General features: G+C 33.7%; 1 protein-coding gene across 1 annotated transcript; it reads right to left on the bottom strand.

Moving 5' to 3' along the window:
- Window positions 1-9877: 9877 nt before the first annotated feature.
- Window positions 9878-22756, bottom strand: LOC101899311 (rab GDP dissociation inhibitor alpha). Its single transcript, XM_005186867.3, has 3 exons — window positions 22235-22756; window positions 10858-11333; window positions 9878-10789 (listed from the first exon to the last, which is right to left on the bottom strand). The coding sequence occupies exons 1-3, from the start codon at window positions 22626-22628 to the stop codon at window positions 10328-10330; spliced, it is 1332 nt and encodes a 443-aa protein (XP_005186924.1). The 5' UTR covers window positions 22629-22756; the 3' UTR covers window positions 9878-10327.
- Between the last annotated feature and the right edge of the window lie 2261 nt (window positions 22757-25017).

Here is a 25017-nt window from a genome sequence, read left to right as displayed (position 1 = left end):
ATGGATATATTATCTAACGTGGTGTCGCTGTTCCTTAACCTCAAAAATCTTAATCGACAACTCTAAAGGTACCAGTCATCGTTTCTCACAATAAACGTTTGGAAACGATATAGCTTAGCAAACACACAGCCGAATTACATTGGCAGTCGTGATTTTTGTGTATTTCCAGCATTGTAAAGTTTGTTGTTTTGTTTGGTGTACAAAACAAATGGAAACAAGTAAAAAACTGTAAAAAAAACTTTGAATACCCTCCACCATTTGGAACGAATTTGCAATTCTCTAAAATAATAAAATCCGTTAAAATCTTAGAAATACCGAATGTAGCCGTTATATTAGGGTCAATACGATGACATGGGCCTGCATAAGCCATTACAATATTCAAATGCAAAACTTAGAAAAAAAAATCGGAGAATAATGCAGCTACAGTCATCAAAATACCGATTATCGGGAGGTATCGTTTTATGGGGGCTATACGAAGGCGTGGACCTGCACAAACAATTTTCTGTCTTAGGATTTAGTATTCATTGCGAACTTCAAATACCAAATTTTACACAATTCCGGTGAATAATGGCGCTAAAATCATCAAAATACCGAATATCGGGCGGTACCTTCTATCTCAATTCGTTCCAAAGATAGCGTGATTACAACAGACAGACGGACGGACATGTCTAAATCGTCCTAGAATTTTACGCTGATCAAGAATATATACACTTTGTTGGGTCTGACGGAATGACAAAATTAATATACCTTCCATATTATGGTGGAGGGTATAAAAATGTAATAGTTTGTGACTTCGTGTCAGTGGTACGTCATTAGTTTTGTTTGTTTTCGTACGCTGGTAGTGTTATTTCGTACTATTTATAATGGTTGTGTTCCTACTATAATCTTGTTTGATTTACATTGATCCCCTTAATAATTAAAACGTTAATTGACATTTTAGTTTAACATTCGTAATGCCAGAATGTTTTCACAAATGAATAGTTTTTGTTTGAAGAAAATAGGGGTTTTCAAGAAAATTATGTGACAACACTTTGTTGCTACTTATAGCTTCGTCAGAAAAAAATTAAAATGTTCGAATTATTTTAAACTAAAAGTTAAAAAATGTAAATTTACCTGTTTTTTGTTATTAAAACAACATTTTTATTACTTTAAAGAGAGTTACAGTTACAAGTTGCCATAAAAAACAATACCACTTGCAAAATTAAAAATGGTTTCAATCCGAAAAAATTTCGTTTTCTGAAGAAGCCAATTAAATAGTCCCATGGCGGCGGGTTCTACTATAGCGGATTGATCCGAAAAAACAATATACAAATTTGTTTCGGTCAGCATTGCCAACTCAGTGGCATTTTCAAATTAAATGAGACCTTTGGCTACGGAAATGAAATATTTTGCAAATCAAATGAAACTTTTACATTTATAGAAAGGAACATAACAAACATTTTAATTTTTATTGATTATTAAAATCTATGTTTATTTATTGTTATTGTAATAACAATTCGTTCTTTATTGATTTCATATAAAAAGAAATTAAAACAAATGTTGGCCCTTGTCTAATTCAATTATCAGATCTGAAATGCGAAATTTGGTTTCATTATATTTTATAGTTATAGCAAATATTGAATGGTACGGTCTATCAGTTATAGAATGTTATGCTTTGTTAAAGGTCCCGAAGTTTAGCTCTTGTTGTGTATCACTCGATAACATCAAACGCAAGTGTAGATCCAGAAAAATTAAAAATGTTTTTCAAGGTCTTTTCTCTAAAAGCCCCAAATCAGAAATCTCCTTTTAAACCTTCCATCATGTCATATTAAATTTGTCATTCCATTTGTAACACATGTAAATATTCGTCATAGTATATATAGAAAAAGTGGCAACGTTATGCCTGAGTAGTTGTGTTTTTTTCATTGCAGCTGATCAGCTTGGTAGAAGAATATAGGTAGATGCATCAACGCATGGGAGCATTGATATGCAAATTTTTTTAAAATATTTTGTCAAAAATAAGTAGATTTTTTTATGTTTTCTTATGCCACGCAAATCGGAGGTTGTTATGGCATGTATTTTTTAATCATTTTTACAAATTTCAACAATTTTTCATTCAAAATTTTCAATTTTTCAAAATTGGTTTGACAGTTGATTGTCTTAGCAGCTGTGTCGATGCGACTACCTGTATTCTTCTACCATGATCATTCGCTAAATTAGCTTTTTTATTCACACTGATCGTTTGTTATCATGGTAGAAGATTACAGGTAGTCGCATCGACACAGCTGCTGGGACAATGAACTGTCCAACCGATTTTGAAATTGAATATCTTGAATGAAAAATTATTAAAATTTGTAAAAATTGTTGAAAAATTCATATTATAACAACCTCTGATTTGCGTCGTATACAAAACATTTTAAAAATCCACTTATTTTACATAAAACATTTTGAAAATTTTGACATATCAATGTTCCCAAGCGTTGATGCATCCATGGTACAATGATATCAAGGTGGGGTTATGAAACCATATGATTTTAATTTTTTTATTTTCTTAATATGTCATCTTTATTTGTTTATGTATGTGTTTTCTTTTCAATAACAAAAAAATTGTTCAGAAAACATTCAAATTCGGGTGTTTTCAAAATGTTTATTTCAACGTATGCATCGACAAAATCTAGAGTTTTTGTAGCGAAATAATCTTTTAGAGATATATAGTACATGATTTTGAAAAGAAGTGTTGACCTTTCATTCAGTTATCGCGTTTTGTCAATTATTTATTCAAAATAAATGCAACAAGTTGTTTGATTTTTTATTGTTTTGATACTAATTCTGACATTACAAGCCAAACAGGTAGACCTCTATACTTGTAATTTTTTCAAAGTTCACCTACCTTCTCTTCATTGTACCATGGATGCATCTACCTATATTCTTCTACCATGGTTGTTATATATTTCGCTGCACTAAATTCTTGCAATTTATCAATAGTCCGACATAAATTACCCGGAGTTCGTCTGATAAATCATTTGATCATCATCATCTTTATCAAGCGATTTCTTATTGTGAAGTTCTTACGTAACAATTTTGCTGTTTGCTTATTTCCGTGTTCTGGATTGCTTTTGTTGCTGTTATTTCTTGTTGCTCTGCTGCCGTTTGCCGCGCTGATGCGGGTTTAAGGAAGAAAAAAATGAGGAAGTGTGGTGCTTGTGATGAGACTATTACAAAAACTCAGGGGGAATCTTGTGTGGAGTCTGTAACAAATGGCTACACGCCCCCTGTGCCAAGATTAGTGATAAAAACTTATTAGCGTTGCGTGCTATGAAATATACGCATTTCATTTGTGCTAAATGTAATGGCGGCACCCGCACCTATCACAATAGTGACAGCATTGCTGATGAAATTCGCAATTTAAATGCCAAATTTGATGGGTTTATATTGAATAACCATTCAGAACAAAATTCTATAAAGACAGCACTTGATGATATAAAAAATGAAATGTCTTCGTGTTTCACTGAAATTAGGAGTGACATAAAAACTTGCAACGATCGTATTAATCATGTGGAATCTAATGCATCATCAAAACTATCTGATCTGCAAGCTGAGATCAATTTGTTGCATCGGAGACTGAACTGAGCTGACAAGTTAATTGGTGAATTGCCAGCGGGAATGGAAGATCTTCTTGCCCCTGTTCTATCCTTGGGCACATTTTTCAAGGTACCAATCTCTAGCAGTGACATTAGACACGTATCTTACATAAACAAGAAGACACAGATTCTGGTCAAATTTAATAATGTGCATGCCCGTGACTGTATAATGAAAGAATACTTCAAAACTAGATCACTTAAGGCGTGTGATATAATGGATGGAGCCTGTAGAGATTTAACTAATCGTGTGTGCCTCACTTTTGAATCAATCCCCAGATATTTCCACTTAAGCAGTATTTGACACTTTCAATTTTTTTAAAAACTTGCATTTCAATAACTAGTTTTCTAATGTTGTGTAGTAGATCTCATTTCTTAGAATTTTATGATCAGCTGTATGAGTATGTTAAGTTTGAATTTTGAATTCGTTTAAATGCATGTATATTGTATAATATTGTCGTAGTGCATTTTAACACTATTCAAATATTGTTTGGTGTTGTCTATTTGCCCAATGGAAATTTAGTTGAATTTGAATGCCACCATAGAGACCTATTTTCTAAATATTCCAAAGTTTTCATTTTAGGGGATTTTAACACTAACCTCTTTGACACATCCAGAGCCAATGCTTTTCGTTCTATCTGTGCCCAGTATAATATATCTATCGTACATAATTCGATGCCCACACATTTTATCTCAGGTAGAAGGTCAACCTCACTTATTGATTATATGCTTACAAGTGATAGTTCATGTGTGAGATATTTTGATCAGGTTCAATGTCCGTCTGTGTCTGACCATGCTCTTATTTTTGCATCTCTAGATTTCGATGTCCATTGTCCGTCCGATTTTATAGAGCTCCGTGATTATAACAATATTAATTGGATTAGGTTATTTAGCTTTCTTGAGTCCTTTGGTAATAATATAATGTCTAATTCAATTGATGTAAATGAAAAATGTTCTTATTTAGGTGATTTGCTTGCTGATATTTTTCTTGTGTACCAATTGTTAGAAAGAATATACAGTTTTCTTCAGATCGTTGATTTAGGGCAAGGGATGTTACTTTTGCAAGATCTGTAAGGGATCTAGCATATTCTGATCTTTTTTCTTGTGTACCAATTGTTAGAAAGAATATACAGTTTTCTTCAGTTCGTAAGGGATCAGATCTGTAAGGGATCTAGCATATTCTGCTTTCCAGAGAAATCATCTCAGGAGAATTGGGTAAAGTATTGTAGGTATCGTAACAAAGCAAGGACAGTAATTCGTAGGAAAAAAGGAGATATTTTTCAAAGCTTTTTGGTAATATGAGTTCGTCTGAAATTTGGAAAGTGCTCAGGAATTCGGGATGTGTGCAACATGATAGCGCAGAATTTGATATTGATGTCAATGATATAAATACTTATTTCGCACAGGCCAATTCTACTCAGTTTAATGACACTAATTCCTTTTCCTTCAGATGTGTTTCCGTGGTTGAGATTTTTGAGGGGATTAATAAAATTAAACTTGTCATTCCTTAGATATGTAACTATATTTTGGATTTGGTCAATTTCATCTTGACTTGGTCCTCTTTCCCATGCCCGAGTAGTTCCTATACCAAAAGTTAAGAACGTTCATAGTCCAGATGACTTACGTCCAATATCAATCCTACCAGAAATTTCAAAAATTATGGAAATGATTTTGAAGAATCAAATTTTCGAATACACTTCAAATATGATATCGGACACACAGTTTGCATTCTGCCAGAGGCACAACACCGCACACTTACTTTTAAAAGCCGCTGATTTCATCCGCCATAATATTAATGAACGAAAATTAAGTGTCATTTAATCTCTTGATCTGTCAAAAGCGTTAAATTCCATTAACTTTGGTCATTTAATCACTAAATTAAGAGATAATTTTCATTTTTCTGGAACTGCCTGTAAACTGATTTATTCATTTATCAAAGATAGATCACAGTTTGTTGCTATCAATGGTAACCAATCTGAGTTTAAATAGTGGTGTTCCGCAAGGTTCTATACTGGGACCACTATTATTCCTTCTTTATGTTAATGACTTGCGTGATACCATGCAGTTTAAATCTTGTGAAACGTTGCAGTTTGCTGATGATATTTTCTTCATTTTAACGGGAGATAGTGATAACTTATTATTGTTTGAAAGCAATGTAAATGAATGTCTGCTGCAATTCTCTAATTGGGCATCAGCAATTTATCTTACAATTAATCCGTCAAAAACTAAGGCTTTAATGTTTGGTAAGAGTAATAATGCGGCTTACTATATCAATGTCCATTTAAATTACAATAATATTGAATTTGTTACTCACACACAAAATTTTAGGTGTTTTAATGGATAATGAACTATCTTTTAGACAACATATTGATGCTTTATCTGGGAGAGTTTGCTTTTTGTTGAGAAAGATCTATTCCGCCAAATTATATATGCCTCTTCGTATTAGAAAATATTTAGCTCATGCTGTGCTGATGTCTAACATCCTATATGGTTTGGAAGTAATCTCGGGCTGTATCGGGATCAATTTTACTCGTTTACAGAGAATTTTAAATTCAGTTGTGCGTTTGTTTACAACGTTCCCCGAAGAAATCATATATCTAGATATGTTAAACTTTTCCTGGGGTGTTATCTTACTGATTTTGTGTCTTATAGAATTCTTGTTGCCTTTTATAATATTATTAAATGTCGCACACCAACATCTCTATACAGTATCTTTATGTTTTCTCATTCAACAAGAAATCCTCAAATAGTTATACCAAGGATTTATAGGGATGTTTATGCGAGATCGTTCTTAGTTAGTTAGAATTGCACGGAATTGGAATTTATTACCCTATGAACTGAGGATATTTTCCCACTCTAATAATGTTTTTAGGAAGAAACTTTTTATTCATTTTACTTCTTTTGAGCTGTAGTTTTCTTTTTTTAATAGCCATGTTTCTGTGTTTCTGATTTTCTGACTTTTGGTGAAATGATCTTCATAATGATTGCAGTGCATTACAACTATTTGAGTTATTGTTTGCTTGGACGCTATATTTTACTTGTCTTATTATATTATTATGGCGCCAATGAAGAAAAATTATCTTAGTTTTAATTTTTTTTTTTTGTATTTTATTATAAGTATTAAATACTCAGGTTTTGCTAGCTATGTAATATGATTTTATGGTCTTAGAGGCCCTGTATTACACAAATGAGTTTGAATAAATAAATAAATTTAGATTATTATTTATTTATTATTATTTATTATTTTTCATTTTTCTATTGTAGCATTCAACTAGATTTCAACGTTTCAAACTGACCTAATAATATTATTAAAATTTTGCTCACAAGCAATAATTCGGGTAGAACATTCTTTAATCAGCCAAACAGTCTTTAATCATGCAATGTGCATTCACACGTCGCGGCTTGGATTTCAATCAAATTCAAGGAAATCAATGCATATTTTGAAAACTTGATACCTAGATTGCGCTTCAAACTGTAACTTCAAAGCATCCCAGATGTCTGCTGCTGATGTCAATATACATTTCTTTAAAAAATGTTCTGTCTCAATTTTTTTTGATTATTATTTTAATGCTGCATGGGCTCATAACCTATTATTAAAACAGTTTTTATTGAATTGTTTTTATTTGTCAAAACATTATCCACCACAGATATGTCTAGGTGCAATGCAATGGATGCAGAGATGGGAGTCAAAACATCATCAACCATATATCTATCTCGGCGCTATGTGATGGATGCAGAGAATAGCTGCGTTTTAGGAATTGTTTCAGACTATCCTAGTTGCTAGAGGGATTACGCAACAACGTAGTTCCAAGCGAGTTCGCGCCTTCGCCGTCAACGTCCGAATCGTCGTTGGAGTATGGAACTCCACCGGAGTCGAACAACCCTTTGCGCATCACCTTACTCCACATGATGCTGTTCCCGTTCCGGATTGTGCATCTTTGCATTATTTGCCAAACATAATCCCGTTTTTTGAAGACAATAACCGATCGGTACTAGATTTTTTCAATGCCCACCACGAGTTCCGCCATTCCGCCCCAGGTAATGAACAGAGGGAATCAGCGTTTACTGTGCAAAATGTGGAGCAGTTAATCTCCACATTTTGCACAGTACACGAGGTTACCTTCACCCGAATAAGAAGAGAGTGTCCAGTTCGCCAGACATAACCATAGTCTCACCCGGTCTGATAAATTACGTGGCTTGACAACCCGTAATTTTTCTTGGTTCAGACCATGGTACAATAAAAATATAAGGTAGAGCACCAACTGATTACAATTTTTTTCTAATACAAGTCACACACGTTACAACTAGTTATACAACTGGGAGAGGTTGTATTCAAGATTGTATCGTTTGTGGCCCGGTTGTGGCCCGGTTGTGGCCCGGTTGTACGAAGTTGTGTCTCGGTTGTATGGAAAATCAAAATGTTTTGATATTTGACATGTTGTACCAACCGATTGTAACGTTAGTAGGCATGTCGCATACAATTTCATTTTGTTTTTATTTTTGAAGAGGCAACACCATTGTTTCGCACATCAAAACAATACGAAATCCAATCAAATGTGTGATTTTAATGTATTTATAAAAAGGAATTTCAATTTATAAAATGGGATTTCAAAAATTAATTATAAATAAAAGCTATTGAATCAATTATAGAGCATGATTTTTTTCCGGTGTCATCTTAACTCAAATAAGCTATACGAAAAGTGAAGTTGTACCAAGAAGTTGTACACAAGTTGTATCGTTTGTGACAAAAACACACAATTTGGGAACTCTCCAAGTTGTACAACCAGTTGTATAGTGTGTGGCTTGGATAAGAGTGCCCGACTTCTGCCAATTTTTTTATTTTATTTTTTTTTTATTTTCAAAATGATTGGAAGACGAGTACATTGCGGGACGCGCATTGAAGCTATTCGCCAGTTTTTCCATGTAATTGAAAGATCGAACTATTTAGATCCTATTTTTAACCATAATCCAGGCACCTCATCCAGTTTTCGCGCTGCTTAACTGATTTTAAAAATGGGGAAAATATTGAACAATTGCAAAAAAAATTGTTTGCATGCAAGTTTGACATGAAGCGGGCATAGCCTCAGGGCTGTATTTCTGTAGTTTTACGAAGCTTATTGTACCATGGTTCAGACCATCTACCGATAATCGTCTCTATAAGCAGATCGACCAATTTCATAACCTTTGACTACCGCATTTTCCTTAACCATTGGAAATCTCACTGGCCATAATTCAGAGAGTTCACCAACGGGCAACGGTTGATAGGACTGCAGTCACTCTTAACTACGTAACGGTGACTAATCCGAAGTGTGCTGGTGTGCATTATAACCGCCAATTTGTCGAGCAACTCGAGAGTGGTAGGGCGAAGCGAAGAGTATTACGTCGTATAAGATCTATTCCCGCCGAGGAGGTACCCCCATAGTTTACGATTTGTGGTATTCCAAATGACATCCGAAACGCTAAGTCATCCAAAGCGTTGGGCCCGGAACGAATATCAATAATAATTTTGAAACAACTGAATACACCGGAAGTCGTCTATCTTACTAAAGTCCACAACCCGTCGTTAGCTTGGAAAATGGGAAGGGGTCCTCCACAGGTTCAGAAGAAGTTAAGCAGTATCATAAAAAAGTAGGGATGCTCTCGACTTATCAAAGGCCTGTGGCGTTGAGAAAACTAGCTTCTGGGTGCCTCCTCATGACTCTAGTGGACGATGATTCTTCCCTTATAACAATAATATGCTTTCATTGCAGCACATCGTTGGGAGCTACAGTATGAGTCATGAGTACAATACACTAAATCTTCTTAATTGTCCTCCCAAATCTACCTGGACATTAAATCAGAACCTGATTAGTAGTTCATAAAAGTAATATTACTACTACAACAACAACTACTTGTACAATCTATCTAATTTAATACCGAGTTGCACTCTTCAAACAATAGATTAAATGTGTAAAGAAAATTATTTAAATTACACATAAAAATGAAAAATTTATAGAAAAAAAAAAACTAAAGAAAAATCAAATTGGTAGAAATTTATTAGTATAGAATATAATTTTATTCAAATTTAAACTAAAATATTTCTCATTTCCCTAAAAAATAATTGGTAAAAAATATATTTTTCTCAAGTTTTGTTAATGAGCATTATTAACATTCAATGTGATCCGACAAAATAGCTACACATTTTACCAATCAAGCACCCTATGTTCATATAAAATAACGCGTGGTAGGCTAAATATATTAAAAAAGACGAAAAGAGTAACTTAATTTGAGTAATATAAATTGATTTTATTTTCTAATCATGTGTTCGATTGGTTTCTTTTATCAACCATTTCATACAATGAGATATATGTATATATTTAAAAGACTTTGTTAAAGAATCGATCTTTTTGTTTATTTCAAAGAAGCAGGGGGCTGTGTTTCTATAAAATCATTTTGGGCGATGTACGAAAAATAACATTTTACTGTTGTTTTATGTGTTCCAATATTTACTCAAGCTTTTTACGGCTCCACTTTTATTGATGTTTGCTTTAAAGCGTATGTTATATTTTTAATTTATGATAATATGTATGCATATTGTTTTCTCGTTACAATTTGTTTTATTATTTTAATTTGGGTTTCAGTTATACGTGTATTTAGCCATTTTGATTCCCCCAGGTAACTGCCAAATGGTTTTGATGTTAATTGTGTCGAAATAGAACGTATTTAGAGCTTTACTGATCTTCATCACCCAACTCATGTTTAATTTTGGAAAAATCGAAATCTTCACCTGTACCTCGCTTGAAAATGTCCAAAACATCCAGGCAAGTTGTTTCAAAGTGTGTAGTAGCATCGTAGGACTCGGAGATGAAAATTTGAGAGTCGCCACCGTTGTCAATGGGTTCAAAATAGTCAGAGATCGAAATGAATTTTTGTGCTATTGGTTCCAACAGGTCCAAACCTGGTTTTATCTCATTTTCTGGTTGTTCGGTTTCTACGGTCGTAGAGACCATGCCGACAAACCAGCCTTTAGCAGCCACTTGATGAGCATGGCTAACTAAAGAAACATAAATATCTGATTTGCGACCAACTTGTTTTTGTGGAATGATTATTTGTGTAGACAAAGCATCTTTAGTATTACCAATTGGATGGTCCAATAAACAAATGCAACGTATAACTTGACCCTTCTTTCGTACCTGTTATATTTTCAAATAAACAAGAAAATTTTTAAACATAATTCACAATATATAACATTTTTACCTACCTTATCTGGGACATAGCTTGGATCGCAATAGACTTGTTTGCACTTAGCAACTTCTTCGCCTGAACGCACCCCAACAACTTTGCCTCCCTCACCAACAACAATTTCGTCAATAGGTTTGTCGAGCATATAGGTACCACCATAAATAGCCGACAAACGTGCAAAGCCTTGTGGTAATTCGCCCAAACCATACATGGGATATAGATATGGAGACTTTCCGTATCTGGCTAAAGAATCTGAATACAACTTAATACGTTGAATGGTTTTAACAGCTGGTTCATTCAAGTATTCATCATCCCGGAATAATGCCAAAGCATGTCCAGTAAAATCTTGTGTATTCTTGTCCAAGCCAAATTTATCGTACAGTGCTTGCATATTCGATTTGACGGGATCAAAATCCTTCCAAGTCTTTGGATCATCTTCCTTAAAATCTTGGACATAAATTAAGAAGTTACGAAAGCGTCGTTTTTCAAACATTCCTGAAAATAAAAGCAAAAAAGGATTTTTTAATATCTACTTGTTCGGATAATAATCGGTCGACGAATTAAACCCGTTTAGGCAAATGGCGGAAATGCATGCTAAAAGTTAAATACTCTTAAAAATTATCATTCCTCACCCACAACATAGTACTATTTATTAGACATTCTTCTTTAGAAACCCTTAATAAGACTGATAGGCAGAGTCCGAAAATAAACTATATGAAACGAATGCAGTCATTATACCCTACACCACATAGTGGTAAGGATATTATGTCTTTGTGCATTTGTTTGTAAAATGGAGAAGAAAGCGAGATATATCCATAGTTACTTTTGAATCACTTTCTTCATAGCATCACTTTCTGAGTCGATTTATGCATATTAGTCCGTCCATCTGTCCATTTATTCTTGTGAACAATATGCAGGTCGCATTTATTATCCGATTGAGATGAAACTTTCCAAACAATGTGTGTTTGCCTCAAGGACGAACCCCATTGATATCGGTTTAGATTTAGATATAGCTCCCATATAAATCTTCAACCGATCGGTTTAATTGTGCACTAAATGGACAATAACAGTCCAAATGACCTAAATTTTGTCACATCCGACCGACTTTTGACTTTTCCTTACTGGTTTTCTGGTGGTTTACCGGTGTACGAAAAGAAACAAAACCGATAGCGTATATTAGGGCACTCGTATTGTTTGTGTAGTTCTGGCATTGAAATGTTTGTGGTTTTGTTTAGTTCTGAGATCAAAATTGTTGAAAAAAATTAAACGCCCATTAACATCCCAGCAAAAATTATTGGAAGTTGTTCCCCATGATTCAATGATTCCACCAGTTTATTAGCGTGACTTCAATATTTTGTGTGGCTCGTAATTGGATTATAAATACCCACAACCAAGATAAAGGCTATGTGACAATAAGTTACCTTTTTTACTTCTTCCGTAAATCAAAATATCAGAATTATAAAGATCTTCATATACAAATATATATATATATATACCAAAAAGATCGGAGACCGATATATATATATATATATATATATATATATATATATATATATATATATATATATATATATATATATATATATATATATATATATATATATATAAACACTATGTGTTGGGGGTATTAAAAGTTTGAGTAACACCAGGAAATATTGGTTTCCAACATAGGAAAGTATATGTGGATCTTCCTATCTCGCCGAGCTGAGTCGATCTAGCTATGTATGTCCGTCCGTCTGTCCATGCTAATTTGTAATCACCGATCTTCACGAAATTAAGGTCAGAATAGATCCCTATTTCTTTTGGATATTATCGCATAATATTTAGGGGTTGAAATGGACCAAAAACTGAACAATTTCCTGATTTTGCAGTTGCTCTACAGGTCACAATTATAGACCAATCCAAGCGAAATTTAGCATGGGGCTTTGGACTGGGCCTTCCAATTTTAATGGTCATCGGGTAATATTTAGTGGTTTAGTAGACCATAGCATTTGCGATAAAAGTCAATTTTTCCATTAATCCGCGAATATTTTTTCTGCCGGCGAAATCACAAATAGACGAACAGGTCAATTCTGACCGTTACGTAGATGCCGATAGTAAAAATATCGGATATATATAGAGATATATATACAATGTATATATACAAAGGAAGGGGATGTCATCTAGAATGCTTAGATCTTCAGAATGGCTGGAGCGATTTTGACAAATTTTGTCAATTTAGAATGCCCTTGTGGCATTAAAGTATAAATACTAAAAAATCGTATAAAAAGATACCAATAATGATGTTCATATAGATTTTGTAGTATTTTGTGACATTTTTTTATTTTTTCATATTTTTTATCGCATGCGATTTTTTCAAATTGACTTATAATATTGAAGTATTTGTTTTGTAATATTTTTTCACTTTACAACAAAGGTTAGGGTTATTATTTATATACTGATTGCAATTATCGTTTTCACAAAGGTAGGGTTAGGCTCAGAAGGGCTAGGCCTATTTTTTCAAAGATGTCCGCAATATATTTAGGGGTTGAAATGGACCAGCAACACAAAATGTTCCTGATTTTGCAGCCGTTATAAAGGTCCCAAATATAAACCTAAGGAAACGAAATCTCGCATGAATTTAGAGCTTAGGACAGCGGGTACAATGGACCACTACTTTTGTGTAAAAAATACCAACATTACATACAGGCGATACTCAATAGGCGAACTTCTGGCTTTTTTATGCTGGTTTCGTTGACGAATATAGGCAAATATCGTAGACAAGCAAATCATATAGATGAGTCGACACGCCTGAGAAGATAGGTAAGTACAGGGAAGAATTCTGGCATTTTGGATGACCATTGGAATATATTTAGCCGTAAAATGGACCACAAAAACTAACAGCACGACGGAGTGCATAAATATTAGGAAAATGTCCCTGGTCAAAATGCTAAGGGTAATATCTGGGCAGTGCTCCGTGACATAATTTCAAAAGCGAAATCTTCCAAAATGGATTTGGACATGAGGGGGCTTCTAACATATTGTAGTGTTGTAGGGTATCACATGGTCGGCCCCGCACGACTATAGCCTAATGTATTATATATATTATTAAAAAACTTAACAAAAATCTATAAAATAAATAACGATTCATTTCAATAAAAAAAATATAAAATTCAGTAATAAAAAAAATTAAATTACGTAAAAATAAACAATGAAAAATAAATTTGTACCCAATATGGAAAAATCCGCCCAAACCACAAAATTTATATTTTTTCCGCCCAAATTTGGACGGAAACGCCCAAAACGGCGACACTGATAGTAGTTCACTCCTGTGACATTGCGAACACAGAGCTTCGACATAGACAAATGAAAATATTGACAACGAAAAACTCTCACCACTTGTCTTGTAAAAAATCGGACCTCCAGATGTCGTCTTTATCGTTTTAGGGGTATGAGTGAAAATATTGAAGTCACTCAATTCTAAAATGTTAAAAATAACAAAAACTGTAGGATATTTGCAGTTGAAAAATTGTTCCATAATAAAAGAAATGTGAAAAGTACATGATGACACCGGAAAATTCCGAAATAATGAAGTGAAAATCTTTAAAAACATAAAATGTGTTTTCGAAGTCGAGTGGGTTAAACGTGTAAATCAGCATTTTGACTATGCAAAACATGATGAAGGCCAACTGGATAAAAAGACAAAACTGACTTTTTGTTGTCTATACTTTCATTTTTCTATGGCTTCGATCAATTCATGTTTGCTCACAACTTTTTCGTTTCGCTTGAGCAACTCGAATAAACATGCTACATCTGACCGACTGCTTGAGTTTGATTGTATTTCCACTAAGTGCGATCAAAGCTTACTCAATCATACTCATTGCAGCCCTCTGATGCACATTCACGAATGAATAGAACCGAGTGTTTGACAACAAAAATGTAATCCGGTGGTAATCAGTGGAAAATGCTAAGTCACTCTGATTCGGTTATGCATAAAAGATTTTGGAAAAATTCATCAGATGCACTACGGAGTTGTGGTGATTTACATACATACATACACCAAATTAGAAGGAAATAAATCTTATATTACATTCTTGTCGAAATTCATAGCATGAGCTTAAATTTAATCTAATTCGATAATCGTAGCACGGTTGGTGCAATACATGCACATATTTGGGAAATATATAAATGTAAGCCATACTAAATCTGATTCGATTTTCACCATTCTTTACACCTAGGCTAAATTCTATTTGATTTGATATTAGTGAACTATCATTTTGTTGGGTCAAAGAAATACATCGTGCAAAGTTTTCTTAATTTGACAATAAATGCGACCTGCACTTGAGTTACAAACATATAGGACAGACGGACATGTATGAATCGAGAAGTTAAATACTTCTATTTATATGAATATTACAGAAATACGTCGAATAAAATTTCCAATTTGAACAAATGTGTTCAAATAACGATAATAATATAAACGTTCCATAACAAAATACGATCCATTTGGACGAAATCTTTTTGTTTGGTTTCCTTGAAGATATGGACCTTGCGTATTTGGTTAATAAGGACGCTGTTGGAAAATTGCACCACAATTGTTCATTGGGAAACATAAAAATATTTGAATAAAAACAAATTTATGTTACGCATCGAAAGTACATAAATAGAACTCCCGAAAGAATTAAACCCAGAATGGATAAGAAGTGAACGAACTGCAAAAAACGTAACCATCGAATATCTAGGCGATTCTTTTCTTGGTTTTGCAAACACTGGAAGTATAGCAAAGCAAATTTTGGATGCAATATATAAACGGAAGAGTTTGGCATCACAAATGGCGGTGCGAAAAAGACTACTGTCATTAAAGCTTAAAAGGTTTTACTTTTTTAATGAATCATTTCATCATATTCGTTGACTTGTTTACTGAGTTAATGGCTTCCAGAGCTAAAATTGAGGAAATGAATCAGCGTATGATGGCGTCACAACGGAGATAGGAGGATAACTTAACATTGGCATTTGTAAAAACTCGATTACTTGATCATGAGATATAATTGATAAACGATAACCAAGACACCAGTGCAAAATTTCTACAAGGCGTTGATAACAATCAAAGATGCAATAAAAAATATGTTCACATAATTTCAAAAATAAAAGTAGATTCAAATTACACAAAACTTCTAAATCAAGTGTGAAAAAGGACAATATTGTTACGGAAATTAAAAACAGTTAAATGAAAAAAAATCGATAGTGGAAAACAGTTCAAACTGCAACAACCCAAATTGAAAATGGATTTGGATAATAATATTCCAACTGTAGATTTTGAGCTGTTTCAAACATTTACACATCAAAAACATTAAGAAATGAAAACTATCGATTGTGGCATGAAATGTATCAAAAGGGAAATTTTTGGAAATAAAAAGCAAGGGCATGTTAAGTGACACAAATCTTTTTAAAAATACAAAACCTGAATGATTTATGCGAAGATGTATAGATGGTAAGCAATGTAGGTTGTCATTAAGTAAAACGAAAGACAAAGAACATATAAAAAGACATTTATTTATTATCCATTCGGATGTTTGGGTCCGATAAGGACTTCTACAAATGATGAAAAGAATTATGATGTAATTTTTGTTGACCAAAATATACATTATTGCGTGACGTATTTAATAGCTCATAAGTCAGATGTATTTTGTTTTTAAGGATTTTATAGTTAAAGCGAATCTCATTTTGATCATGTAGATAATATTAGAGAATGTCTATCTTCTGAAATGAAAGATTATTGTGTTCAAAAAGGAATTAGCAATCATTTAACAGTTCCACATACACCTCAACTAAACAGTATATCCGAACGGATGATAAGGAAATGGCAGAGTAAAAAGCCAAGTTTAAATATTTAAAGGTTTTTGGTTCAACGGTGTATGTGCATAATAAAATACGAAAATTTGATTAAAAATCATCCAAGGGAATATTCGTTGGATATGAATCAAATGGATATAAAGTCTGGGATGTGGAAAGTTTTTGATAGCTAGAGACGTTATCATGAATGAAAGGAATATGGTAAATTCCAGGAATGTAATTAAAGAGAATGTTGAACCAGAAAACGTGGAGGCTATACGAAGACGTGGACCTGCATTTTTTACAACAAAATGTAATAACTATTAAGATCTTTCAATACGAAATTTGAAACGATTCCGGTGAATAATGTTGCTGAAATCGTCAAAATATATACGTAAACGGACCGACATTGCGAGGAGTAGGAGTTCAATTATCAGTTGTCCAATTCGGAAACCGAAACAGAGATCAGAAGAAGGGGAAGACTTAGGGACAAACCACAAATTTCACACAGAGAAGATGATTGTTTCTTGGAATGTGTGATAGGTATTCAAGATCATTCTGATGTACCGACATTTTTTAATGAAATTGAAAATAGAAACGATAGAAAACATTGGGAAAAAGCAATAAACGATGAGCTTAGATCACATTTTCACAACGAGACATGGACTCTTGTATCAAAACCTATTGGTAACAATGTAGTTGATTGTAAATGGGTTTTTTCATTGAAACATGATGTAAAAGGAAACCCAGTAAGATACAAGGCCAGGCTTTTTGCTCGAGGATTTACCCAAGTGTACTTAGTTGATTCTATGAAACCTTTGTACCTGTGGCTAGAATTTGCATTCGGATGGTTTTTCAAACCAGTACAATTTAAAGGTACATCACATGGATGTAAAGACAGACTTTCTGAATGTAATATTGAAGGAGGAAATCTACATGAAAGTTCAACAAGGATTCGATTGTGGGGATGATAACATTTGTAAACTAAATAAGTCAATTTATCTGCAAGGTGTTGGTTTGAAGTTCTTAAAAATGTCCTGAAGAAAATAGGATTTGTTAACTCAGCAGTGAATAGCTGTTTATACATTCTTGATAAGGGTGATACACTTGATAATTCGTACGTAGACGACTTGGTAATTGCTACGGCTAATGATAAAACAGTCGTTAATTTTAAAAGATATTTATTGAACAGGTTTAAAATGGCAGATTTATTCGAAATCAAATATTTTATAGGTATAAGGATAGAGAGAGATAAAAATATAGTATATTTCAGTGAGTCGGCATATATTGAGAAAATTTAAAATGCATGACTGTTAGCCTGTCAGTACTCCACTGTCATGCAAACTGAATTACGAAGAACTTAACTCGGATGAAAAATATGACACACCATGTCGTAAACTAATCGGATGCTTAATGTAGGTCATGTTATGTAAGCGGCCTGATTTAAGTACGGCAATTAATATATCAAGTCGCTATGGTAATAAGAGCAATAAGAGTTATGACAATGTCTTAAACGAGTGTTAAATACCTCAACGATAATCACAGTGACATATTTTTTGGATATGTATATGCTGATTGGGGTGGACGTGAGATTGATCGGAAGAGAACAACTCGTTATTTGTGTAAAATATTTGGAGCCTGTCTAATTTGTTGGAACAGAAAGAAACAGAACTCTGTAGCAGCTTCATCAACAGAAGCTGAATAGAGGTCTTTGTTTAAAGCAGTAAGGAAACCTCTATGGTTAAAATCATTAGCGAGTAGTATTAAAAGAGTTGAATATGCCTATTAGAGTTTACGAGGATAATCAAGGCTGCATAAGTACATGAAAAACCCTAAATGTCACAAACGATCAAAACATATTGATATTAAATATCATTTTCAAGAGAATAAGTTGAAATTAAACTAATAACTGTTGTCTATATTCCACCAGATAAACAGATTGCTGATATATTAACAAAACCCTTGCAGCTGCTAGATTTCTTGAAATGAGGAGTTAGCTCGGCTTGGAAAGTTGTATGTGATTGTCTTAACATTTAATTAATATATTTGTTGGTTTGGGTCTGATTAGTTTTTCCTGGGTTTTCCTAATATTTACAAGGAACGTTGTTTTATTTTATATTTTCCCAGAAATAGTAACAACATGTCACATCTTGAATTATAAACATTCCTATTATTTTCATATTTTTTAACTTGTAATGATCAATAAAAAAGTTGAATAAAAACTAATTTATGTTACCATGCAAAAATATATTGAGTTAACCGAGAACCATATGCTTTTTTATGTTACAATAGTAGGCTTTACTTTTATATGTATTCGTAATGAAAAGAAAAAAATTGTTTGTCTATAATGCAAGTCACCCACGATACAACTGGTAGTACAACATGGAGAGGTTGCATTAAAGATTGTATTGTTTGTGGCCCGGTTGTACGAAGTTGTGTCTCGTTTGTATAAAAAATCAAGATTTTTTGATATTTGGCATGTTGTACCAACCGATTGTAACGTTTGTGGGCATGTCGATTACAATTTCATTTGAGTACTCTCCAAGTTGTACAACCAGTTGTATCGCGTGTGGCTTGCATAACGTTTACTGGTGTGGACAATTTGTCAAATAATAAATTGAAAAGCTGAATTGAAAACCAACCCAAGAAGTATTCTTAATCAAAGGGGTATATTTTACAGACGCAAAAAAAAACATTTTATCATTTGGGGAATGTGAATGATTTGTACGGCACGTCGGGTGTTGGGTAGGCCTGGTACAAACAAATGCTCAAAAGGCATAAAGTGGCGTAGAGTATGAAAATAGCAGTGAGTCATTTTAATTTTATTGCCATCTGCCTTTAAACTTGCCAAGGGAAAGTAGAAAATGCGCAACAATGCTAGATAATACACCAAAATATGCTTACTTCCCTTTCGTAGCATTGACTATGAAAACTTTAGTTCATTGCCCCGTATGTAGTCACTTTTTTCTTTGAGAGTAACAAAGAGGTTACTCAAAAATTGCTTTCACCAGTTAGACTCACAGAAAATATGATGTATATCATTTTTATTAATATCAATGTTGGAACTTTTATTTTATGGAGTTCTATTTCCGAAATATATATACATATTTTCAGATCAATGTTAAGGTAAAGATACAAATTTTTACAAATTTTAAGAGAAAAGAATTAAAAATTTGAAAAAATAATAAATATATATATACTTGTGGAACGAACCATAAGATAGGTATGTAAGAATTTCTTATAAATAAATGTTTACTAAAATCTTAGCATATATTTTTAATTGTCAAAAATAATTTTATAAATCTCCAGCGTATGTATAAATTAAAAATAAGTTATTAAAGTATATATCGGATTACGACTTTAAATTAGTTTAATTAACATTTTGGGAATTATAGAAACCTAATTTCTAGAAAATGAACAGGTATTTATCCAAAACGAACTCACAAAAAAATTAAGAAAAAGTGTGAATGAAAGATTTAACATTGACAGAACTTATTTTTGTTTGTTTTATTTGTTATACAATTTATTTTTGAATATTGAGGTACATGTACCTTAAGTACTTGGGTTATACAGAAGGACTTTTGAACAAACACGCGTCCGAAATCATATGTTTTATTCAACTTTCATCTAACGACAATTATCGGTAGAAGTAATTTACCAATGTCATAATTTCGGCAATTAACAAAGTCCCAGTACATAAGTAATCAACGAAAATAAAGTTGTGGCTAAGAACTACCGATACAAACAACAGATATATACTGTAATTATCCAGTAAAAATTACGCACTAGCGTATACTGTGAGAGAATTTTTTCTCTTGAGTGTAAATTTTGCAAAAAGTTATCAAACAAACATTAAGTAAGTTAAGTGAACATTTTTCTGTAATTTAATATTTTTATATTTTGTTGCTAATGGACCATACAACCTTTCTTTCATCAACATGTACTTTATTTAGTAGATCAGGCTGGGGAGCCAATATCATTAAATTAGTTTACATTATCAGGATTATTGTAATGCTTTGTAATGCTTTATTTTAGGCCATGAAGGATTCTGTGTTACAAGTGAAGATATAAATAAATAAATAAATAAAATGTAGCAAGAAAACAACTGTTTCGCAAAAAGTATGCGGTACTCTTTTGAGCTGTTGGGTACATTTAATGAGAATTGGATTTTTGTAATCAAAATGTTAAACGCTTATTAAATAATTAAAACAAAAAAATTATTGTCTGAAATTTGTAAAAATGTTTGCTTAGGCCAAATATCGTGTATTTTCTATCAGCTGATGTTACTGGATAGTAAAATTATTTTTTTATAATTTTTTTTCAGTAAGATTTTGCAAACTCTCTGTAACGCGACGGTCAAAATTACTCTCCTTGCTCGCTCTTATTTTAAGATTTTGGGTTATCAAGCAACACTGTACAAAATATTTGGTTATCGTATACACCTGTTAAATGTAAAAGTTGAAACTGAACAAAAATATGTGAAATTTTTACTAAAGGTAGGCATTTTAATCCTGATTATAACAATATAACTTTTTCGGGGAGAAATCCATATGCCATATATACTCCTCTGTATTATGTCTAAAACCGGTTACGTAAACCAAAGGTTATTTAAACTTTAATTGCCGGTCTTCTGTTGGGTCATGATCTCAATTCATAAGTTTTCTATTTTATGTATCCAATTAATTTATATCCATTTTACAGTCTCAATTAATAAAAACTTATACTTTAAGCCAGATCTTAATTTACAGGAACGATGTTTATCATAGATCTTGTCCAATGTGCAAATAAATGGCACATTAATGAACATTGAAGTATCGAATTTTACCCTTATTAAGATACTGTATAATTTACAATCTAAAAAACCTTTACCCGGTACCCAAATTTATATCCATCAATTTCAGATAAAAACAGCAAACTAAAGTGGGGACATAACAAACTTAAAGTTAACTCCGAAATTTTTGCGTGCAAAAGTACTATAAATCCGTACTATGGAACAGAACCAACAACAAAAGCTAAGCTGTATTACGAGTCCAAAATTTTTGTTGCTGTTTTTCATATTTCCTTTCATACACGGTTTTTTTTATAGGATGTGCGCAATAAAATAAAAATGTCGTTGCTACTTCAGTCCTCATTCGGGTGTTTGTATACGCAAAGTACAATTTCATTTCCATCTGTTTCTGGAACAAATTTGCGATAACTAAGCCTCGTCGTATTTGACAAGAAAAATGAAAAATGTATTTATAATGGAAACGAGGAAAATATTTCAATTTTAATTTTTCCTATATTGTATGTAGAAATAGTAATAAGGAAAAAAGCAAACCTACAGAATCTCATCATCAGACACAGAGTACGAATAAGCAAAAGAAGTAATGCAATAATTGTTAACATCCACACACAAACAATTTCGCGCACAGTCATCTCTACGCCTTTATGTATAATTTTTCAAAGCTCGTTACCGCTACTATAAAATACGTGTCAAAAAAGATTGTGAGAGGGGATAGAAAATGACGATATATACATGTCTAGTAACTACAGATTATATTTAGCAAAAACCCATACGTTATTCTGGACAAAACTAAACTTACCCATTAAATCGGATGCTAAAGCCTCCTTTTGATCAACGGGCACCTTTGCTATTTTTCCTCCCTTATAGACGTAACTACCCTCGATGGACTTAAATTCGAGGTAACGGGTAACGCCCGTATGTATTAACAATTTAACTAGCTGTCCATTAGCCATTAAGAATTTTGGAATCAAGTCCACGTTCCAATCACGGCCGCGCCCATATTTATCGCCGGGGACCTCGATATTAAAACGTTGGAAAAGTTCTTCCAAAGGCGTTATAGAAGCCGATTCACCACCGTAGTACTTGTTTCGGTCGATATGCAATACTTTCTTTCCAGACACAGAAAGCATACCACTCAAAATGCACTCCTTAAGACCGGTTCCCAAGACAATCGCATCGTATTCTTCATTCATTTTGTTCTTTGTTAAAGTTTTAAGACGGAAAAGAACTGTGTTAGCAAACTGGCTACTTTTGTTAAAACGAAAAAGACCACCGTCCTTTCACCGAACACTTCTGCTTTTGTAAACGTCCAATAAAATTTTTCTATTCGTTTTTCAATTCACGCCGTTCCATCTTGTGTCGTCATTTTGTGTCGGCAGTTATTGTATACGTATCGTATAAAATGTGCAGTTTTTATTTGATTTCTTCCTTTACTAATTGAGGTACAGTACATAGAAGGTAACTGACTTAAGGTGGGAATACATAAAGGGTTTATTGGGCAGACTTACAGCTGGAAATACACAAAGCGCTTATTTGGATGGCTTAAGTCATCGGCTGGCTTCTTCGTAGATGAACAAAGGAGTTTTATGTTGACTTAGTTCGATTTTGGTCCTAGGCTCCTTTGTTCATTTCGAAGACTTAAGCCCGCCAAATAAGCGCTTTATGTATTCCCACCCTAAGTCATGGGCTGGCTTCTTCGTAGAGAAACAAAGGAGTTTCAGGTTGACTTAGGTCGATTTTGGCCCTAGGCTGGCTTCTTCGGAAATGAATAAAGGAGCCTAGGGCCAAAATCGAACTAAGTCAGCCTAAAACTCCTTTGTTCATATCCGAAGAAGCCAGCCGATGACTTAAGCTGGGAATACATAAAGCGCTTATTTGACTGGCTTAAGTCATCGGCTGGCTTCTTCGTAAATGAACAAAGGAGTTTTAGGTTAACCTAGTTCGATTTTGGCCCTAGGCTCCTTTGTTCATTTCCGAAGAAGCCAGCCGATGACTTAAGCCAGCCAAATAAGCGCTTTATGTATTCTCAGCTTTAAGCCAGCCAGATAAGCGCTTTATGTATTTCCACCCTAACATTAAATTTGGTAGCCAGCTGGCTTTGAAGGAGGACCATAAGGTGAGAATACATAAAAGGCTGTTTTACTAGCTTAGAGGTGAGAATACATAAATCGCTTTTTTGACTGACTTAAGTCATCGGCTGGCTCTTTTGGAAAATAAAAAAGGAGCGTCGGGCCAAAATCGAACTATATCAACCTAAAACGCCTTTGTTACTCTACGAAGAAGCTTGCTGATGACTTAAGCCAGTCAAAAAAATCTTTTATGTGCTCTCACCGTGAGTCATCGGCTGGCTTCTTCGGAAAAGAACAGGGGGCAAAATCGAACTAAGTCAATCTAAAACTCCTTTGTTCCTTTAGAACCTCTTCTTGTACTTTCGTACCGATGACTTGGCCAGTCAAACAAGCTTTTTTTGTATTCTCACCTTAAGTCAACAATCTAAAGCTGGAAATACATAAAGCGCTTATCTGGCTGGCTTAAGTCATCGGCTGGCTTCTTCGGAAATGAACAAAGGAGCCCAGGGCCAAAATCGAACTAAGTCAACCTAAAACTCCTTTGTTCATCTACGAAGAAGCCAGCCGATGACTTAAGCCAGCCAAATATGCTTTTTATATATTTCCAGCCTAAAACTCCTTTGTTAATTTACGAAGAACCCAGCCGATGACTTAAGCCAGCCAAATATGCGCTTTATGTATTTCTACCCTTAAGGTGGGAATAAATAAAGCGCTTATCTGGCTGGCTTAAGTCATCGGCTGGCTTCTTCGAAAATGAACAAAGGAGCCTAGAGCCAAAGTCGAAATAAGGCTGGAAATACATAAAGCGCATATTTGGCTGGCTTAAGTCATCGGCTGGCTTCTTCGTAAATGAACAAAGGAGTTTTAGGTTGACCTTGTTCGATTTTGGCCGTAGGCTCCTTTGTTCATTTCCGAAGAAGCCAGCCGATGACTTAAGTCAGCCAAATATGCGCTTTATGTGTTCCCAGCTTTAGGCTGGAAATACATAAAGCGCATATTTGGCTGGCTTAAGTCATCGGCTGGCTTCTTCGTAGATGAACAAAGGAGTTTTAGGTTGACCTAGTTCGATTTTGGCCCTAGACTCCTTTGTTCATTTCCGAAGAAGCCAGCCGATGACTTAAGCCAGCCAAATAAGCGCTTTATGTATTCCAATCTTAAGTCAACTTAAAACTCCTTTCTTCATATACGAAGAAGCCAGCCGATGACTTAAGCCAGCCAAATAGGCGCTTTATGTACTTTCACCCTTAATCTAATAAAAAATGTCTTTAATGTACAAATCACCTTAAAGGTGAGAGTAATTAAAAAGCTTTTTGACTGGCTTAAGTCATCGGCAGGTTTCTTTGTAAATGAACAAATGAGTTTTAGGTTGTCTTAGTTTAATTTTGGCTCATAATTTATGCTTGTTCACCTTGCGCTCATTGTTTTTTTACAAAGAAGCCAGCCAATGACTGAAGCCAGTCAAAAAAGGGGTTTAAGGTGAGAATTTATAAAATGTTTTCTAGACTGGCTTAAA

This window comes from Musca domestica, unplaced genomic scaffold (assembly GCF_030504385.1).
Source record: "Musca domestica strain aabys unplaced genomic scaffold, Musca_domestica.polishedcontigs.V.1.1 5, whole genome shotgun sequence".
NCBI lineage: Eukaryota > Metazoa > Arthropoda > Insecta > Diptera > Muscidae > Musca > Musca domestica.
The sequence above is the reverse complement of the archived record's forward strand: the minus strand, read 5'-3'. Positions and strand labels throughout refer to the sequence as shown.

What these genes read in the sequence shown, in the direction of transcription:
- LOC101899311 (XM_005186867.3), bottom strand. Translation starts at nt 22,628, where the DNA reads ATGAATGAAGAATACGATGCGATTGTCTTGGGAACCGGTCTTAAGGAG. An exon ending in TTTAGCATCCGATTTAATGG is followed by an intron (nt 11,334 to 22,234) that starts GTAAGTTTAGTT and finishes TTTTATTTTCAG; the next exon opens with GAATGTTTGAAAAACGACGC. An exon ending in CAAGCTATGTCCCAGATAAG is followed by an intron (nt 10,790 to 10,857) that starts GTAGGTAAAAAT and finishes AAAATATAACAG; the next exon opens with GTACGAAAGAAGGGTCAAGT.